The sequence below is a fragment of the Nyctibius grandis genome, chromosome 11 (assembly GCF_013368605.1).
Source record: "Nyctibius grandis isolate bNycGra1 chromosome 11, bNycGra1.pri, whole genome shotgun sequence".
Classification (NCBI taxonomy): Eukaryota; Metazoa; Chordata; class Aves; order Nyctibiiformes; family Nyctibiidae; genus Nyctibius; species Nyctibius grandis.
The window spans coordinates 15,966,636-15,985,382 of record NC_090668.1 but is presented as its reverse complement, the minus strand read 5'-3'; the positions used below and the strand labels follow the sequence as shown (position 1 = coordinate 15,985,382).

Sequence of the window (18,747 nt, the reverse complement as noted above, 5' to 3'; positions counted from 1 at the left end):
ATCCCCAGATAAAGTAAGCCATATTCAAGGAAAAGAGGAAGCTTTTGGCAATGTAAAGGTTTCTATGTTATATTTTTTTGCCAACACATTCATGATAGAAAAGAATGCAAGCATTTTTGTACTCTTATCTGACATAGATATGCAGATTGAAGCCAATACTCTAAACACGCTTGGACATGTGTGAGGTTACAAGAGGAAGTAGTGCAATTCAACTGCTTCAAGTAGACTGAGGTGTTTTTCATGATGTTTCTAAAAATTGAAGCTGTATAAAGTTGCTTCCTTGTCTGCTGTAAATATGAAAAAAAAATGACTCTGCAGCATTGATTTGGCCCGAAGGAAGCTTGTGAACAGAAAGCTAGATAGAACGTTTCCGCTGCATAGACTAATCACTAGAAAATGCAGGTTCAGGTCAGCTGGAATTCATGCTACATTTGGCAAACTACTTAGTCATGAAACTGAAGTCCCAAAAATAATTTTTGAAAGAAATAAAACATTTATGTTCCTGAAATACAGAATTTTTATTTAGCATTAGCAGCAACATTTGAAATTAAGTCTGTCGTTTCAGCCTGAGCAAAGTTTTTGCTGGAACCCAAAGTATTGTTCTTCTGCAGAAAAGACACTAAGGATACTTTTTTTTAGACTTACAAAGAGTCTGATTCTGTTCAACTTATTAGAATCTTTCTCCAAAGCAAATAAGTTTCAGAAATTGTGCTAAAGCAAACCTTTAGGCTGTGAGGGTGGCATTCAAGTATGGTTTAAAAAAACCTCACTGATTATATGGGACACTGCAAAATGGAGTGCATTCTAGGAATGTTTTTTGTAATTCAATTTTTAATTGAGTAGAAGTAAGGTTTTCCATATGGAAACCAGCCTAATTCATTATGATGAAAGCCTCAAGAGCCCTGAAGTATGTTTAAAACCAGGACTTGTAGACATTAACAGATATAGACATTAACATGACTATAGCGATTACATCCAATTACTGTTGATAGAAGTCTGTTGAAGATGATACGGAGACATAAAATGTCACAAAAAATGAAGAGTCCATGTTATTTACCTCACAGACAACTTGTTTTATTACAGTTGTATGTTATTCCAGACTATAAGCACAAAAATGTATTTTCAGAGTAAAGGCCAGGTCTTATCTCAGTTTGGTAGAACAGAAGGTATATCATACAATTTACAGTTATGTTAATAGGCTTACATGCTGCTGTTTGTAATAAAATTACATTGAAATAGAGTAAATACTAGCATAAACCAAGGAATTTTTTATAAACTAATTGCATAGTATTAATAAAAAAAAAAAAAACAAAACATCAGAGAATCACTAACTCTGGGTTGATTATTTTGTTCTCCAGTAAGTAACCAAAACACAGCAAAGAAAACATCACATTGCATTATACATAATATGAATTTTCTGTTAATGGTCATATATGTGTGTGTTCACTGTAGGTGTTCATGCATGTGATTACTTAAGGCAAATGCATTTTCCTTCACACCAGGGCGGGTGCGCTCTTGCTCCTTTCTCCTCTTGTCTGCTAAACAAACAGCAGAGCATGATCCATGGCATTTCCTCTGTGCAGGTGAGTCAGAATTTCTGTGTAGTTCAACATTCTCTAAATTTTTCTTTGCAGTTTGACTCTTTTAATTGTTTTAGAATAACCTGTTTACCCCTTTGGTGTGTTTTGGCATGCCCGGTTAAGCCTGGATGGATGTGCACATCCACAGGGACAGGGAGCTGGTTTTGCAGCAGTGGGTAGCGCTTTTTTTTTTTTTAACAAATCTAGTACTTTGGTGCTGCTTGGAGATGCAAAGAAAACATGGTACTTCATGAGACAAGAGTAGGGAACTACACTAGACTCAGCAGCGATATTCAGAATAGTGAAAAGGTATGAAATATTATTTTTTCTAGTCTATTATTTCGAGGGATAATACTGTACTTGTGCTGGATAATGCATCCAAACTTAACAAATGAGTTCCTAGTCAAACTACTGATCTGTGTACATGAACAGGCTCAGCTATATGTCTGTACCTGAAGTATACATTTGCTCTGTACGTTAAACAGGTTATTCTTTAATTTTGTAAACTCTGATACTACACTTGATTGTCTTTGTTCCCTAAGACAGAAAGAACATAGGAGAAAATCTTTGGCTTGTGTCCTAATGCATTTATTGCTAGGAGGGAGGCTCCGAGGTGACCGTATTGCAGTCTACAACTACCTGAAGGGAGGTTGTAGTGAAGTGGGAGTTGGCCTCTTCTCCCGGGCAACTAGCGATAGGACAAGAGGGCACAGCCTCAAGCTTCACCAGGGGAGGTTCAGGTTGGACATCAGGAAGAATTTCTTTACAGAAAGGGTTATTAGACATTGGAATAGGCTGCCCAGGGAGGTGGTGGAGTTACCATCTCTGGATGTGTTTAAGAAAAGACTGGACATGGCACTTAGTGCCATGGTCTAGTTGACAGGGTGGTGTAAGGGCAACGGTTGGACTCGATGATCCCTGAGGTCTCTTCCAACCTGGCTGATTCTGTGATTCTGTGTGATTCTGTATTCATATTTACATGTGTACACATACTTCCGTATAGCTCTTCTATCCCTGCTGTTGGAAAAGCAGAAGTTTTACTATCAGAACCTTTGACATAATAATACTCAGCCTTTAGATTTCATGCTGAGTTCAACTGGCTTATGGACCCAGCTTCGTATGTAGAGACATGTTATTCAGAGGCAGAAATTAACTTCACAGGTAAGGAAAGCGAAGCGCACAGCATCACAGGTCAAGTAGGACTCAGTCTTGGGTATACTGGTGTGGAGCGTTCTCTTCTGTTCACTCCTCTGTGGTATGTTTCTAAACATTCTATTGCAACACCAGTGGTCTGAAAAGTCAGCAGTAAAATCATAGGTGATTTGAATGTGGTAACAGCACCAGTATTGCTAAAGTTAGACAGAAATTTCCATTTTCAGTGAAGTGAAAATACAGAGTCTGTTTTGTGTTAGAGAAGTAGTTCCCACCTCTTGCTGTGGGACTACAACTACTTGATTTTTTTTTTTTCTGGCAGGTAGTGGTAAAGAAACCATGCCACTGAGTGTGTTTAAAGTTATACGCTACTTTCAAAATTCTACAGCATCCGATTTCTCTTCAGAATCAAGCACTTGAGCAAAATACTAAAACTCAGTGCAAGAGAAAAGCAAGAACAGATCACTACATCACTCTGCAATTGGACCTGAAGAAGCCTATGTGGAAAACCAGATGGACTCAAACTGAAAAAAAATTGCAAGAAGCAGTAGCAAAGGATTTTAATCAGGTGATATTACAACTTCTGCTGTAGATTCCAAGTTGCCATCTCTTTTCAGTCTTGATGTATCTTTACCCCATGCACTGACATAACCCTTTATTTAACCTAGGCTTGGATGACTTTTGTGCTGCCTTCCAGGAAAGGAATTGTTTCTTGCAGCTCCCTCTCTTATTCATTTTGAGAAAAGGATCAAATCCTCCCTCTGACCAAGCATCCAGGCATGCTAAAGTGAAGCCACTTCATGCTTCTGGCCAAACAAAGAATAAAAATACCCACAATAAGCAAAAGCAGATGGCTTCAGTGGCAGGAAATGAATGAGCCAGACTGCAGGTAAAATGGTTCTCTGAACACATCTCCGAGGTCTGTAATGACAGGTTCTTTGTTATCTGGGGCCTCCCCACAGGAGGCCAGCTGTCTTCTGTTGTGAAAGCAGATAGATAGAGATGCTCTTCCTTTTCCTCCCCCTTTAACTTATGGCTGTTTAAGTTACTGCTAATGGAAGTGGAAGCCTGTTTTTCCCCCTTGCTCTCTGATGTTTTTGGAAACAGAAAAGGTAGTTAGTGAAGGGGTATTCTGATATGAAAGAAAAGGCCCAGAACTGGCCTTTACCTCCCCATGACCCTCATTTTAAAGTGCTGCTAATTGCACTTGAAAGGATTAACCACTTGATCACTTTCATTTGGTGGAACAAAACTATTCTCAATCTCAAAGCTGGAAAAATGGATTGGAGGTATTGAGACATTTTCAGTATGAGGTGGATGACTTGGTTGGTTTGGCTTCTTATACCAGTACTGAAATTAAATAGAGGATTTAAATATTTTTTACAGAGGGGAGAGCAGGAGATGCGAGAGAAGGGAGAACTACATCTGCTGTTCAGACAGATTTGCAGCAGAAGTGACAATAACCTCCTTCCTGTCCTTATAAAAGGTTATCCCAGGAAAATCAACAGACCATAATTAATTATGAATATTAGATGTGCCTCTGTCACTTGGTATAAGAATGACTCTTGCATTACACTGAGGTTGTACTGTAAGAAAAAGAATCTGAACCCAACTCCTGGACACAGTGTTCCAGATTTAAAATCTTTTCTGTACATTGATTTCACCTGAGAATTAAAATTAATTTACTTTTGGAATAGGTTCTTAATTTCCATTGTTCAAATAAAGTGAGGTACACAAAACTTAAATTTGGAAACCATTTTTAACCTTATGAAACTATTTTCCAAAAGTAACAAAGAACAGCTTATATAAGCTTTTATCTGTCCTCTGCTGCTTAAATAAAAAAACATGTTTTCAGGGAAATATGTCTTAGAACTAACTCCCCCTTCCCCCCCCACCCCGATTTTTCTCTCTGGTTCTTGTAAAACATTAGGTCAGTGGGTTCATTTTATTTTTGTTTGTTTAAAGTGGGTGAAAGTTTCCTTCTAAACTATTATACTTGTGATTTTTTTTTTTTTTTAAATATTGCAGCAATCTTTGTTTAAGAAATAAAAGAACAGATGGAAATGTCAAAAGACTATCAAAATTCATACCAAAGGAAATAGCATTAATCATTGTAAAAAGCCAAAATAACCTCTCAATAGCAATAAGAACCAAATGAATAAAAATGTGTTGTTTCAATAGCACTGAGACATGACTGCTGATTTTTCTCATTGCCTTGCACATGAACTCACAATATACTTAACAGCTGTGCCATTATGTATGTATGTTTAAAACCAATTCTGACTTCAAGATTGTTTCTTGTGGTGCTGTTGCAGTTCATGCACACTTCATGTGCACTCATGTAACTTAACTAGCATTTCTTTTTGCAAATGGAGATGTTTTGGTTGTCCAATAAAGTGCATTTTTGTATGCATTCACTTGTGCAGATAAGCATACAAATCTGAAGATAAGTATGACCTGCAGAGAGTGTATTTGTGTCTTGTGTTTTAAGCAATATTAACTTTGATTTCAATATCTTGAAGCATTAAAAAAAACGTAGTACAAATCAGTTGTTTGAGCCTGTATGGATTGCTGTGTAAGCATCAGAACGTTTTCTTGAAGTATTTTTCAAGGCACTATTTCTGTGTTCACCAGGGTGTGAGTGTGCCCTCCTGGAGAATATGCTACAGGTGATAATTTAGCCAGATTTGTTGAGGAAAATATACAACAAAAACTTCAGAGCTTTTGTTTAAAAAATTATCTATTATAATTTTTCAATCTGTGTCATTTCAACAAGATTTAGTTTTTTCTTAAGTAACACACTTCTGAGCGTATTTGGACATATGTATCCATCTTATATAATGCTTCTAGTGAAACATTTTTTTTTCTACCTTAAGACTATAATTTTCACCAATGTGAATTTTTATGGCAGAACATTCTAGTATTTGTATAACTTTGCTTGTAAAGATACAGCTTAGGTCTATTACCTGTGCCAGCATTAGCTGTACTGGTATAGCTTGGCAAAGACACAGTTGTATAATTACATTCACATGTGATGACTCTGTGAGCAGTGCTACACATACCAGCAAAAACTTCATCAGCATAGACAAAATCTTGTTTATGCTGTTCAAATTTGCACTATTACTGCAAAAGAAAAAACATAGCACATTCACAGTCTGCCTAATTTAAGGAAGTCTTGTCAGAAATGTTGTGGTCAGAACCACCATCTGCCCTATTTCTTGTCTCCGCAAATCACTTTGTCTTGGGTCCTGCAAAAAGATCTTCCTTTTCTGACAACTCCTACAGTGCAGTAAGCCCTTTCTGCTGCTTAGAATACATGTAGGTGGTGTCTACAAAATTCTACTGTCTATGGTATGCCATAGTGATATTTCTTAAGTTAGTGTTCCCAAAAATAATAATGATGTTATAATAATAAACACAACTAAATTAATTTGTTTGGAAAAGTGTAAAATTATCCAAGAAGTTGAGAATAATCTTAATATAACAGTCTGTGAATGGTACTATAAAATCCTGCACTGTATAGTGATGTCTAGAGATTTCTCTTTTCTATTACTAGGACAATTTTACAGAATTAATCTTGAAAGTACGTAATTTATATTCTATTCATGTAACATCGGTCTTTCATATTGTATGGTACCCCCTCCATTAAATACTATCCTAATAATTTCACTGGTTTTGATGTCATAAAAGTGAAATCAGTATTACTGGGTAAAACACAAAGAAAACACCTGAAACAAAGAATTAATAATAAAAAGCTAGCATGCTCATTCCTTTTTACAGTTAGAGAGATCACTCCTTATGGCAAGAGAGGCCAAGTCCTCCTATCCTCACCTCAGGAAATTGTCTTATTGTGATAAGCATACCAGGTCTGTAGGTTCAAACACAGCAATATTTAGCAAAGCATAACTGTTTTCAAATAGATAATTCTAATGAGACTGCACATCTGAGTAGTTCTACCACCTCAACAGTGCAGGACATGGCATCTGCAGCTTACTTTTGGACAAACACTATAGCCATTATTAAGAGTACAATCTATTTCCAGATTTCAGTTAGATAAAAATAGTTAATGTTTGTGCAGTTTATTACAAAAGAAACAAAATACAATGTAGTGTTACTTACTTGTAGACAGACGTCTTATTCTTTTTCTGCACATTTGACATTTTTAATCAATGTGTACATAAATGAAAAGAAAAAAAGCAGATTATCATATTGTCCTTTATAGTTTTCTCGTAAAATCTCCTGATGATAGTCCACAAGGAAATAATAAATTGCTTCTATTGTGGAAAGGTATGTATCTGGCTTTCCCTTCTGATGACGCCAAAAGCAAGTTTTCCTTGTCTTCAACTCAATTTGCAGCAACCCTGTCGAGAAAAAAGCTGACATAGATTAGGCAACGTGGATTGGTGGATGGGGATGCCAAACAAGCCTTTAGTTTTGTTTTCTGACTTTGCTGCTAGCCTGCTTGATGCCTGCATGCAAATAATTTCTGTTGCTGTACCTGCATTTTTCATCTGTAAAATGGAAGCAATAATTTTATCCTCCTTTGTGGACCACTTTGAAATTTGATGAAAAAAGTGCTGTAAGTTCTAGATTACAATCCCTAGATTTGCAATTAAAACTTCATAGGTTATCCTTTCATTCATACAGCCTCATAGCCCTCAGTAAACTGCAGGGTCTGTTGCGGTGGGAAGAGTGAAACCCATACCTACAAAGACTCGTCAATGTTCATAACATGATTAATAAACTTCATCTTTTGAGAAGCTAATAATTTTTCAAGTCTAAAACAGAATCCCTCAGACTGTTAGTTTTGCTGAACTCTGACAAGTATTTGCTAAGAGCCAGACACTTTGTTTATGCTTGTTAAGAAACTGTAATCTTGCTGCATTACTCAGGAGTAAGCATGACAGAACCTGGTCATTAATTTTATTAGAAACTAAAAGCATTCTCACTTGAGATGAAAGAAAGAAATTTGGTCTCTTTATGGCACATGAAAACACTTTATTGACTATGGTCTCTGTACCTTTTATTATTCAGATGAATGTCAAACATGTATCTTGATTTTTATGTTCCTTAGGATGCACAAACTACTCAAAATTAAAACCACCTTAATGTGTAATCACTTTGTAAACATGATGGACAGTTGGATTATAAAGAATAGCATATACACCTGTCAATAATACCAGGTTCAGGTTGTACCTTTTTCGAAATGTTAAAATCAGATACTAAGTGTGTGTCATGGGATAGTTTTAGTACAAGTAATAGTATAAATAACAACATGGTTTAAGAATTGCTTAGAAGTTATGGACAGAAAAGTTTGGACAGAGAAGTTTCAGTAAGGTCCAAATTCAGGAGTGCAAACTGGCCTATAGCCCAGCACTTGTAGTTCTATACTTCTCACCTTTGAACTACATTTAATTCTTTCTACTGTAATTGCAAGATAGATTTAGTTGTTTGCTTTGCAGTTAATGTATGATATCTTGCATGGTAAAAGAAATCTCTCTTACAGAGTTTTTTTTTAAAAAAAAAATGAACAACAAGAGCTTCCATCAATGAATTTACATGTTATTGTTGGCATTTTGGAACTAAAAATTCAAAATAACTGCATTAAGCTTGTTTCCCTCAAGAGATTTCAATACTTGAATTCTCAGCCATAACTGAAGTGAAAACTTTCATGAAATTCAGAGATGTTTCCACCCTAACAGCAGTGAACTAGATTTAGGGGATGATTCCTCCAATGTAAACTCCCACCTATTTGTGGTTTGAGTACAAACAAAAGTTCATTGAAGGCAAGACCAGTGACACTACTGAGCTTACCACAAATGCAGGATCAGTTAATTTCAACACAGAATTTTAGGAATTGCTTAACAAAAAAAAATTAGAGGGGGTTAAGGGTTACAATTTAGTGAGCATGTTTCTATCACATGTACTGTATCTACACAGCCAAAGGCAATGGTTTATTACAAATACTGGTTGTTCGTATGAAAGCTTACAATACTAAGGAAATCAATGTTTTTGATTTTTTAGTATCTACATACTTTGAGCTCATTAGAAATAAGTGTTTCTATGAATGTGAGATGAAGCAAAATGGAAATACAACTACCTTTGAATCTGCTTGAGTAATGTAACCAAATTTTCCTTACAAAGTTATTCTCCTGTATATGTGTCTTATGGCAGACAATACCTTTCAGAGAGATCTGCCACCTTTCCTTAAGCCTCCATTTTTTTCCTGATATGCTACATCCTCTTATCACAGCATAGTCCCTGTGCTCCCTCCACTATAATAACTGAATGCTCAAACCTGTGGCATCCTATGTTAATCATGTTTGGTCACTGAGGTTACATCTAAAAGAGATTTTAAGTTCTTACCAACAAGATGTATGTAAGTATGAGAAGAGGACAAGCGATTTATCAGAAAAAGATGAGGGGAGTTTACATAAGAGAACATCAACTTACTGCTCTCAAATATCCTAGCTGTGCATAGGCAAAGGCTACCATTTTCTTGTGGAAACGAAAGCAAGGACAGAAACTTAAAAAAACCCAAACCAGTACAGCAGACGTATGATCCAGCCTTGTACAACAGAATGTGTAAGCTAATAAAATAAGACATTTGGCTAATATAAAGTGGATCAAACTTACAGGAAAAAATACCAAAGCAATCTGTTTCTTTAACAACCATGTTGATGTTGCCAATAAGCTTCATCACTCATATGAGAAAGTAATCATTAACGTTACATGCAACTGTTTCCTTTCTGATCCTAGTGATCACTTTTAATGAAGTAATCAATCCTAGACATCACCAACTTTCAAATATTTCCTGTCTTTAACACAACTGATTTAGTTTTGCCTTCTAAAGATATATTACACCATTTTTTCCAGATATAGAAGTATTTTTTTCCCCCAAGTTTTCTAGGCTGTTTTTTTAAGATTGATGTACTCATTTGCTTTCTCTTGTAGTACAATTACCTAGATTTACTCTCTATATAAATGCAGGCTTACAAAACACAAGGCTTTTCTTTACATTTTCTTGGCTTCATTAATGTTTCCATTTAGTATTTCTTGTAACAATCTTTCTGAATAAGTACTGCAATTACTTTTTATTTGGAATGATGAACACTCCTTTTGGAACTTTAACATAGGACTATTTTGTTGGATGATGACTTCATTTGTAGTTGAACTGAAAAATGACAACAGTTCTCTGTTTTTCATGTGTGTACAACATAAAAATTTTATCAGTTTATGCCTACAGAAACTCTGCCCCATTTATCTTGGAAGGTAAAATGGCAATCTCTAAAAGAAGTATTAATGCAACTTATGTCCTTCATGGCAGGCACTAAGGAAAGCAATGAATGCATGGGTTGTGCACGCTGTTACACCTGCTGTATAGAGGGTAAAATTCTCCCCTAGGTGTGGAGAAGAAAGACACACTTGCATGACACTAGTCACACCTTATAGTAATCCTGAAAGGTGCTCAGGGAAACAGAGGACTGGAATACAGCTGGAACAGAGATGAAGTTCTAGAAAGGGGGGAAGAGTCCACCAGATTAGCACTCACATGGGATAACTGGACACCATTCTTTAAGAGCTCTGAAGTAACAACAGTCACAAATTTTTGACTGATATACAGCATAAACTTCCATGGAAATCTTCAGTTCCCCTGGCTGCCTATTACTTTTCTTAAACTAATCCTTTTAAAGTAAGTTCCAAATGCTTTACAGTAACTTGCAAGATGCAATTACTCTAATCTTCACAGTAATACTTCAATTTATTTGATAGATTATGGTTTGTGTTAAACTAAATACTTAGTAACAGGATTTTAATTAGTCAATGCATTATACTAACATGTGGGATTCTTTAATAAACTGACTAGTCAGCAAGGCAACATTAATCTCGCATGTTAGAAGTCTGTGAAATTCCTTGTAGGGTCCAGTGCAAAGCAGGCACTAGTAAGCAGTTATATATATTACATATAAACTTGATAGCCTGCCTCCCAGCTAAGTGCACCTTTTTCACTAATGAAAGTATTTTTAAACTCCTATTTATCTCAAAGGAAATGGAATGCTATTGCTAAATTGCTTTATCTTTTGTGGTTTTATTTATAATACTTAGCTGTAAACTTCTTGTAATGAACCTAAGACAAAAAACCTTTGCAGAATTACCAGTTTTTGCTTTCAGAGTTGGGAGGGTGTGGAGAGCAAGCAGGCATTCCCCTTTTGTCTGGAAAGTAGTGAGGTCATTGAAATGACCATGAAACAAAGAACTTTACTAGAAAAAGAAACCAACCCATGACACACTTGTGCTGTGTCTCCTAGATCCCTCTTTCACCTTATACTGGCCTGTCTGCCACTAGTGTGTACAAAAATTCTCCCCTGGGTCTCCTGAAAAAGCAGATAGCCACCTGCAAAGGAAATCTTGCTGGCTTCCTTCAGAGGTCATTCAAACAACTGTTCTTCTGCTGTCTAACATGACAGCTTTCGTGAGACTGAGGAAATTTGTTCCAATAGAGAAGTGGAAGAAATAAATGTAAATGCTTTCTTAATACTAGTCTTATTATTTTGCAAAACAAATTATATGACATGAAAAGTAACAGAGTCTTTGGCTCAAGAAGTCGTCTACAGCACTGAAACAGGCTGTTGAATCTGTCATGTATACTCAGATATAGGGTTAGGTATACACTTATGTCATGCTCTGGTCTGTTATATAGACATATATTTCCCTTAATCATTTCTGTAGCAATAACATCTCAATATAAACTTTTTTTTTTACCTTGAAGTCGTTCATCAGTTATTATTTTGTTAGTTTGATTCCAGGTACTGTCAATAAATATTATTTTCTTCAGTCTAGTGCCTTCACTCCTGTTGCTTGAGATGCATTCATTTTGATTTTTTTCTTCTTCTTTAGGTTCTATTTTTGCTTGCTTAAGAAATGGTTCTCTGGAACAGTCATTGTCATTATCACAAACACCCTTCTCAGTGCATTTTTGAAGATGGAAAGCAATATCTTTTACTGAAGCTGAATTGGGGCCAGGAAATATAAGTGCTATCTAAATGAAGAAAAGAAAGGAATCTGAGTGTCAACAAAATCTAATAAAGCACCAGGAATTGTTTCATTAAAGAACAGAAATTTTCTATCCCCACCCACAAACATTTAAGCCAGGGGAAGATGGAACAGTATCTCTTAAAAAATATGCTATTGTCTAAAAGGATAAAAGACTATGTTAAAATAATGAATAAAGATACTTATTAGAGATTTTGAATTAAATGTCACCTCCATGCCTCTACTACTGACTCAAATACTTCTGTAAATTTTTTTTTTACAGACAAGACAATGGTGTCAGCCCTGAGGAAGTTCAAATTTCACTTGTCGTTGCAGTATATGGGGCAGGAAGGCCATAAAGAATAGTTTCTAATTTCATTCACAAATTTTAGATCAGAAGAAATAATCTCTTCTGCCCTTCTGTCTATTGCAGGTCCCACTAATATCTTGCATAGAGAAGACCAGTGATGGCCTTACACAGTATTTTTCCAGTAGCTTACTGCAGCATTCAGAGTCTGTGACTCGGGAAGCCTGGACAATACAAAGTCACTGCAATCTCTTCCCACTTTTGCCTGCCTTCCCCATTGCTCTTTCTGCTTTTTTTTTCAGATTCCTGCCTCTTTGCCACCTATTCTTTCCTTGATGGCTCGTTCCTTGAAGAAAATAATATCTCTGAGATACGTCGTATATTATCCTCCTCTTCATGTAGTTAAACCTTAATGGAAGTGTTAATTACGACATTGAATGTGTAAATATTAGATTTCAGATTAATCACGCCATTTAAATCAGCATATAAATCCAAGTTCATAGCTCACTTTTTTCAGGCTCTGTGCTGTGATCGACGATAGCTGTATTTCAGGAGGTTTTCTTTGTAATAGTGAATGTTAAAAAATTTTAAGGAAGCTTAAACACTGCAGCTGCTGGATATGATGAGCACAACACCTAACTGCTGTTTAACTTGCTGTTAAGTTTAATCCTTTCATGTGTTTGGGCAAAATACTTATGGTACACAATGGGTTAAATTATCCATTATCTAAGGTGGCGAAAAATAGGAAATTCAAGGTGGTTATACAGCACTACAGTTTTTCCAAGCTCTGGAGGACAGTCCATAACCACTGTATGATTGTAGGCCCAGGCTTTGAAAGAGCGCACGATGGAGTGGATTAATAGAATAGCGTTTTCCTCCCGCTTCCTCCCAACAGAGTGCAGTACTACTGCAGGAGACAATACAGATGATACCTCTGCATCTCCCCAGCACAAAGCCCTGCTATCTGTATAGAATTTCTTACTTCATGTCTTTTTTCTTTGTATTCTGGAATGCAAGGGTATTTATAAATTGTAACATCATCAGGTGCCAGGAGCTTAGCATGCACAGCAGTGCTTTTGCCATCTGTTTCATTTGGGTGTTTAATAATGTCGATCTTCAAAGGTAACTACAGTAACCAAAAAAAAAAAAAAAAAAAGAAAAGAAAGAAGCAATATTTATGATCATATATACAGGTACAAAAATCTGTACAAAAAATTTATGCAAAACCCAGAAGAAATCCCTGTGGGCATGTAATTAAGATATATTTGACAACTTTTGATGATGTTTTTGTTTTGACAGGTTTAGAACTAAACTAGAGACAAGTGACAAGAAGCACCTGTTATATTCTCTCAGTTCATGTAAATACCTAAGTATGCAATGAATGCAACTTGGAATGCTGAAGTAGTTGTGCGGTAAAACCTCTAGAAATAGTATCAATAAGGTAAATAAGATGTGGGTTTAATTTGAGCAATATAATGCTCCTAAATATGAATACTTATTTGCATGAGGTATTCACCCTGTTACAAAAAAGGCCATTTCAATGAAAATACACCTAAGTCCCCTAGGTCAAATTTCCGAAGTATTTCTAAAGTATTTTCATGATGCTTTCAAAGTACAGAGTGTCTGCAAAACGCGTTTTCATTCCTAGGTGATTTTGCAAAATGTCTCTCCGTCATCTTTGATGGTTTCTCTGAGTATTTTGGCTGAAGAGCATTACACTTTTTATTCTTTATTTATATTTTAAGAGTGGTTATCTGAATTATACGACCATGACATTCTGGAATGTGTTTTAGCTCCCATTTTATGTAAAATTCACTCTTGGTTATGAACAAATCATATTTTTTGTTCACAATATACTCCGTTCTGGCCAGAGTTCTTAGAAACTGAAGAATGAAGGTTAAGAGCACTGTAAAGAAACTTATAAGAACTAAGTGAAAACATAGTCATTTGTATGAGAAGCTGAGTGACTTCAGCTGATCTTCTCAACTAGTAGATACATAAATGTTTATGTGAGGACTGGAACATTGTCAGTTCCATTGTGCATGTAATTCCTCAGATAAGAACAATAATTTTATGTAACTGTAGTTTATTCATACTTATAGCTGTGTTAAAGATGAATGTCCATAAAGAATGAATCAGAAAAGAAACGGTCACAGACAGACTGTCTGTTCTCTGTCCCCAGTAACTAAAAGGCACAAGAATGTTATTAAAAAATCCATAAGAAATATTAACCTTCACAGTTGGAATTTCTTTGGTAGGGACAGTTTCAACAGGAACAAAGCAGGTATAACAATAAAACATCCTTGAACTACTGCATCGGGGGCATTTTGATCTCCCACTCTTTTTTGCCTTTTCAAGTACTTCCTGTGATGCTAACTGTAAGCGTTGAAGTGGGTTATCTTGAAGCGATGATGGAGTCTGCAATTCTAGACTTTCCAAACATTCAGTATTTCTTTTTGGTCCTTGAGAGTTTTCTTCATGTAAAAGTGTAGATGAATTTAACGACATGGTTAGCTGAAACAGACAATATGTTGTAGCTGTTAAATAAAAATCCAATATACTATGAATTAATTTATTGGAAATTATTCTGTATGATCCTATTTAGCAAAAAAATACTCAACAAAGAAGGTACTTCCTATAACAGAAAGAATAATGAAATCATTTGATTCAGTTTTTATAGTACCAAGAACTTCAAACAGATTTCAGAAGAGCAAGAGATAAACAGCTAGAAAGAACTTGAGATTTGTATCCTTAATGCACATATATGCACATTCATCATTTTGCTAAGATAAGTTATCCCACTCACTTAACTTGTGCAGAATTATATTTTTTTCTGTTGGTAGGATTAGTGTTTAAAAGCTTGTGAAAACACTGGTAGACACTATTTACCTGGATGAGCAGTCCTGGTAGTCTTTAACATGACTATTGACAATGAATTAAATGTCTACAGGACAGAAATCCATAAAAGTTAATTGTACAAGTTTAGATCTCTATCCTGAAATTTATTGTGTGTGTGCAAGCCAAACTACCTGAATGAAATCCCCGTTGACAGAACTTTGTGAGATAAAAGAAATCTTCCAGGAGTAAGGCTTGAGGCTAAAAATTAGTCTCAAGAACAAAAACATGGCTTTGGTGCTCCATATACCAGACAGTAAGTGCTGACACAGCCTAGAGTCATTCTACAAGTTTGTATTTATTTAATAATATTGATGGATTTTTTTTTCAGGCTTTCTTCAGGACAGATGTTGTCTCACCCTCGGCAGCTGGCAGAAAATTTTCACTGTGTACTATGAGTAATGTATCAGAAACATGACTGTATGTCCATACCCGATCCAGACGGAATTAATATTGCTGTGTGCAGAGGTTCACAATCACAGTTTTAGTGCAACCCTTCTGACTAGATCTCTCAGGGTACTCTCAGGTCTTCAAAGTAGCCCACAGTCAGGAGCCTGCACAGCCTGCAGTAGTTATAAACTGTCTTTTGCACTCTGTGCTGCATCACTTAAAATGAAAAAAGTAATTCTCAGTATTTACTTTCAGCTAATTTAGGTTTACTTTGTCACATCAGGGATCATGCTTGTGAAATGATGTAACAAAACAGTCATGTTTAACAAAAACAAACAATAATTCCTGAGATGTGATCCACAATTAAGTGTTCAAATAAAACCACGTGTAATTTAATTGAAAAATAACAAACCCAAGATACTCGGCTAACTTTCCAATAAAAAATTAAAATTAATCCCAGAAAAATTAGTTGTTATTTTCTGGTAAAATTAAATACACATGCATGCTATGATACCTTCCCCTCCCCCACCGCCAAGCTCTAACTTTTGAAAGGTCAGGGATGTCCATTCAAACAAGCACAAAATCCAACACGCACACAAATGTTATAGTGCAATTTGCCTTTAAATATCTCTGAGATAAAGCAAACATACCCTACATCTTGGACTAACCCGTACTATTATCAAGTTTCCTCAAGAAGTGAAGAGGGTGAGAGGCCCTGTAATTTGACATGCATTCCCCGCCTGCAAACTGATTCTTTTCAGTATAATGTCTTATGGCACTGCGGTGTTCAACTATGACACCATGAAGCACTTTCGTTATTGATACTGACAAGAAATATGCTGCTCTCACAGCAGAGGAAAACCTTTGTGGTCTCAAAATAATAGCTGTTCACAAAGTTACAGCAGTATGCATATAGTGTACTTTAAAAAAAAAAAAAAAAGGCAGCAATAGAGTTCACACAACTTGTGAGATCCAAATCTCGATTCGGACAGGAAATTTTAGGGCTGTAAATTAACAATTCCATCTACACTTAACCTCCAAAACCCAGATGGATCACTGCCGCTGCAGGGTACCCTCCGCATTCCAACTGCAATTCTAAGACAACTCACATCTCCGTCAGGACACAGGGGTTTTGTGTCAAGTTCAGCAAGGGCCAGAGAGCACGCTCATCCCCGGTACTGCCGTGCTCTCGCTCGCCTCTGCTCACGGACGCCCGCCGAGAGCTGCGGGAGCAGCACGGCGAGGTCCCCGCTCGCAGCGATCGCAGCTGCCCAGGACGCAGCACACCCCCTCAGCCGCGGCTGCGGGGCAGCGCGCGGCCTGGCCAGTTACAGGACTGGGGCGTTCTGTGGCAAGAAGGGCCTCGGGCAGCACAGAGCCTGCTGCAGGAAACGCCACGGAACTCTGGGGGGCACAGACCTTTGCTGCTGCGATGTCTCGCGGCAAATAACAGCAGTTCTCCTGCCTCGGCATGACTGAACGGCCCCGTCGCCGCAGGGACACCAAGGCCTCTGGGGGCGGAAAGCCACCTCCCACCGCTGGCAGGCCTAGCCGGCGGACACGGTGGCGGCCTGAGGCCGCCCCCAACAGCGGAGCGAGCTGCCAAGCCGCCCCACGCACGGCCCCGAGGCCCCTCCAGCCCCTCACGGGCTCCGCACCGCACCGCACCCCTCCTCACCCGCTCCCTCGGCTCCAGCCCCTCCGCGGGCCGGCGCTCGCCGCAGAGGGCCGCTCGGCTCGTCTGCGGCCCTCACAGGCCCCGGAACGAAAGTGTCGGGCTCGGCCGCCGCGGGGGAGGAGGGCGCCGGAAGAGCGAGGCCGGAGAGAGCTTTTCGGCGGGCAACGGTTGCTAGGGGCCCCTAGTGACGGTACGCGCGAGGCGCCCGCGGCAGCTGAGGCGCCGCGTGACAGCCCCACGCGACTGAGGGACGGACGGTTTGTGTCACAGAAACGCGCTTTCCCGCGTTTTGTGCCACAAAATCCTGCGCAGAAACCAGACCCTGTTCCCTGCAGCGGAGTCCGCCCTTCCCGGGGGTTTCCGTCCCGTGTGAAATGTCCCCTGGCTGTACGCTCCTGGGGGTGTTTTCTCCGTGGGAGGTGGTGCCGCCCTGCGGGGTCCGGCCGCTCGGTAGCAGCACCTGGGAACCGTGGCTTGTGGCGGGAGGCTGGTGGGTTTGTTTCACCCCCTTGCTAACTCCAGGAAAGCTACATCACTGAGATTTTTTTAGCTGTGTTTTTTTTTCCCCACCTAGTAGTATCCTTGCTGCATGCTCACGGTTGACACCAAGGGCTGGAAGAATTGTGTTGCTGTATTCCTTTCTCGTTGTTGTGCATGTCTCTCTGAATAGGACATGGGGTCTTTTCTGTGGAATTCCTTGGCCTGGTTGAGGATGCTGCTCTACAGTAGCATTTACCCAATATTCAGTGTTCAGAAACTGCATTTTTAGGTTGAAGTGACAGCTAAAACAGTAATTTTGGCATAGCGAATATTTCTCTCGACTCAGTGAAATAAAGTCTGTGGTATATTAGTTGTAATAGCCTGAGGGCAAATAGTTGACATTGTAGGCAGATTTTATGCCAGACTTTGATCTCAGTTACACCCCAAAACCTCACTGACTTCAGTGGTATTACATTCAGTGGCGGAGGATTTCTACCAGCATTCTGTTGTTATTTGTTTCGTTTTGACTTGGTCCGTTTTTCATGCTAGCAGTATGTAATGGATTGCAGTAGTAAGAAATAAGGGGCTACATTTCACCATCTATATTTTTTTATCTCCTTATGCTGTGGCAATACGTCTTGATGTGCAGCAGTTGATTATGCTGAAATAAAAAAATGTTTATTGGGCACAAACAAGACTTTTATAGTAGTTTCTAAAATTCCTTCTTACCAAACTTAATTACAGTAGGTTTTATGAAGTGTACCATTTCTTACTTTGTTTGAATGATTTCTTTGGGTACTTAATCCAGAACTTGCTGTTTGGGAACAAACAAAGCCTGCTCATAGTTTAAAAGCAGGTTCTGATATCTGAATTACTCCTTTGTATACTTTTATTCTGTACAGTTATTAGCACAAAAGCTGTGATATTAAAACCATTTTTAGGAATGGTTGCCATATCATTTTCTGTGGGATTCTTAATTTCACAATTTTATAAAAAGATATTTTTTTTCAAACCGGTATTTCTCACACTTGGTTTCTGCTCAGAAGGAACAGTGGTAAAGTTTGAGGTTTTAATTATACTGAACTCAAAAGATACCAGCTGATTGATTTCAGTAAGACTTCTGCTAATCTGCAACCCTCACATTTCTTCCAACTTCTAAACGAAAATGGAATATGTAAGAACAGAGCAGATTTTTCCAGGTGACCGATCATTCATTTTTTCTTCAGTATGTG

At 37.9% G+C, this 18,747-nt stretch overlaps 1 protein-coding gene across 3 annotated transcripts; it reads right to left on the bottom strand.

The window, feature by feature from the left end:
- Positions 1-1,049: 1,049 nt before the first annotated feature.
- On the bottom strand, positions 1,050-17,118 carry DTWD1 (DTW domain containing 1). Of its 3 annotated transcripts, none has more exons than XM_068410499.1 (6): positions 17,036-17,118; positions 14,305-14,586; positions 13,055-13,198; positions 11,496-11,772; positions 6,852-7,093; positions 1,050-2,871 (listed from the first exon to the last, which is right to left on the bottom strand). In XM_068410499.1, exons 2-5 carry the CDS (start codon positions 14,578-14,580, stop codon positions 6,867-6,869), a joined length of 924 nt encoding a protein of 307 aa, XP_068266600.1. In that variant the 5' UTR covers positions 14,581-14,586; positions 17,036-17,118; the 3' UTR covers positions 1,050-2,871; positions 6,852-6,866. The 3 variants fall into 3 exon arrangements, with proteins under 3 accessions (XP_068266600.1, XP_068266601.1, XP_068266599.1); XM_068410500.1 differs by having other exon boundaries at positions 14,305-14,609; positions 17,036-17,103; XM_068410498.1 differs by lacking the exon at positions 17,036-17,118 and adding an exon at positions 16,777-16,861.
- Between the last annotated feature and the right edge of the window lie 1,629 nt (positions 17,119-18,747).

Bases quoted from the DNA above. Each gene is read 5' to 3' on its own strand.
- DTWD1 (XM_068410498.1), bottom strand. From the start codon at position 16,830: ATGCCGAGGCAGGAGAACTGCTGTTATTTGCCGCGAGACATCGCAGCA. The intron at 14,587-16,776 runs GTCTGTGCCCCC...TGTCTGTTTCAG, and splicing joins GAGACATCGCAGCAGCAAAG to CTAACCATGTCGTTAAATTC. The intron at 7,094-11,495 runs GTAAAAAAAAAA...TTTTCTCGACAG, and splicing joins AACTGATGAACGACTTCAAG to GGTTGCTGCAAATTGAGTTG.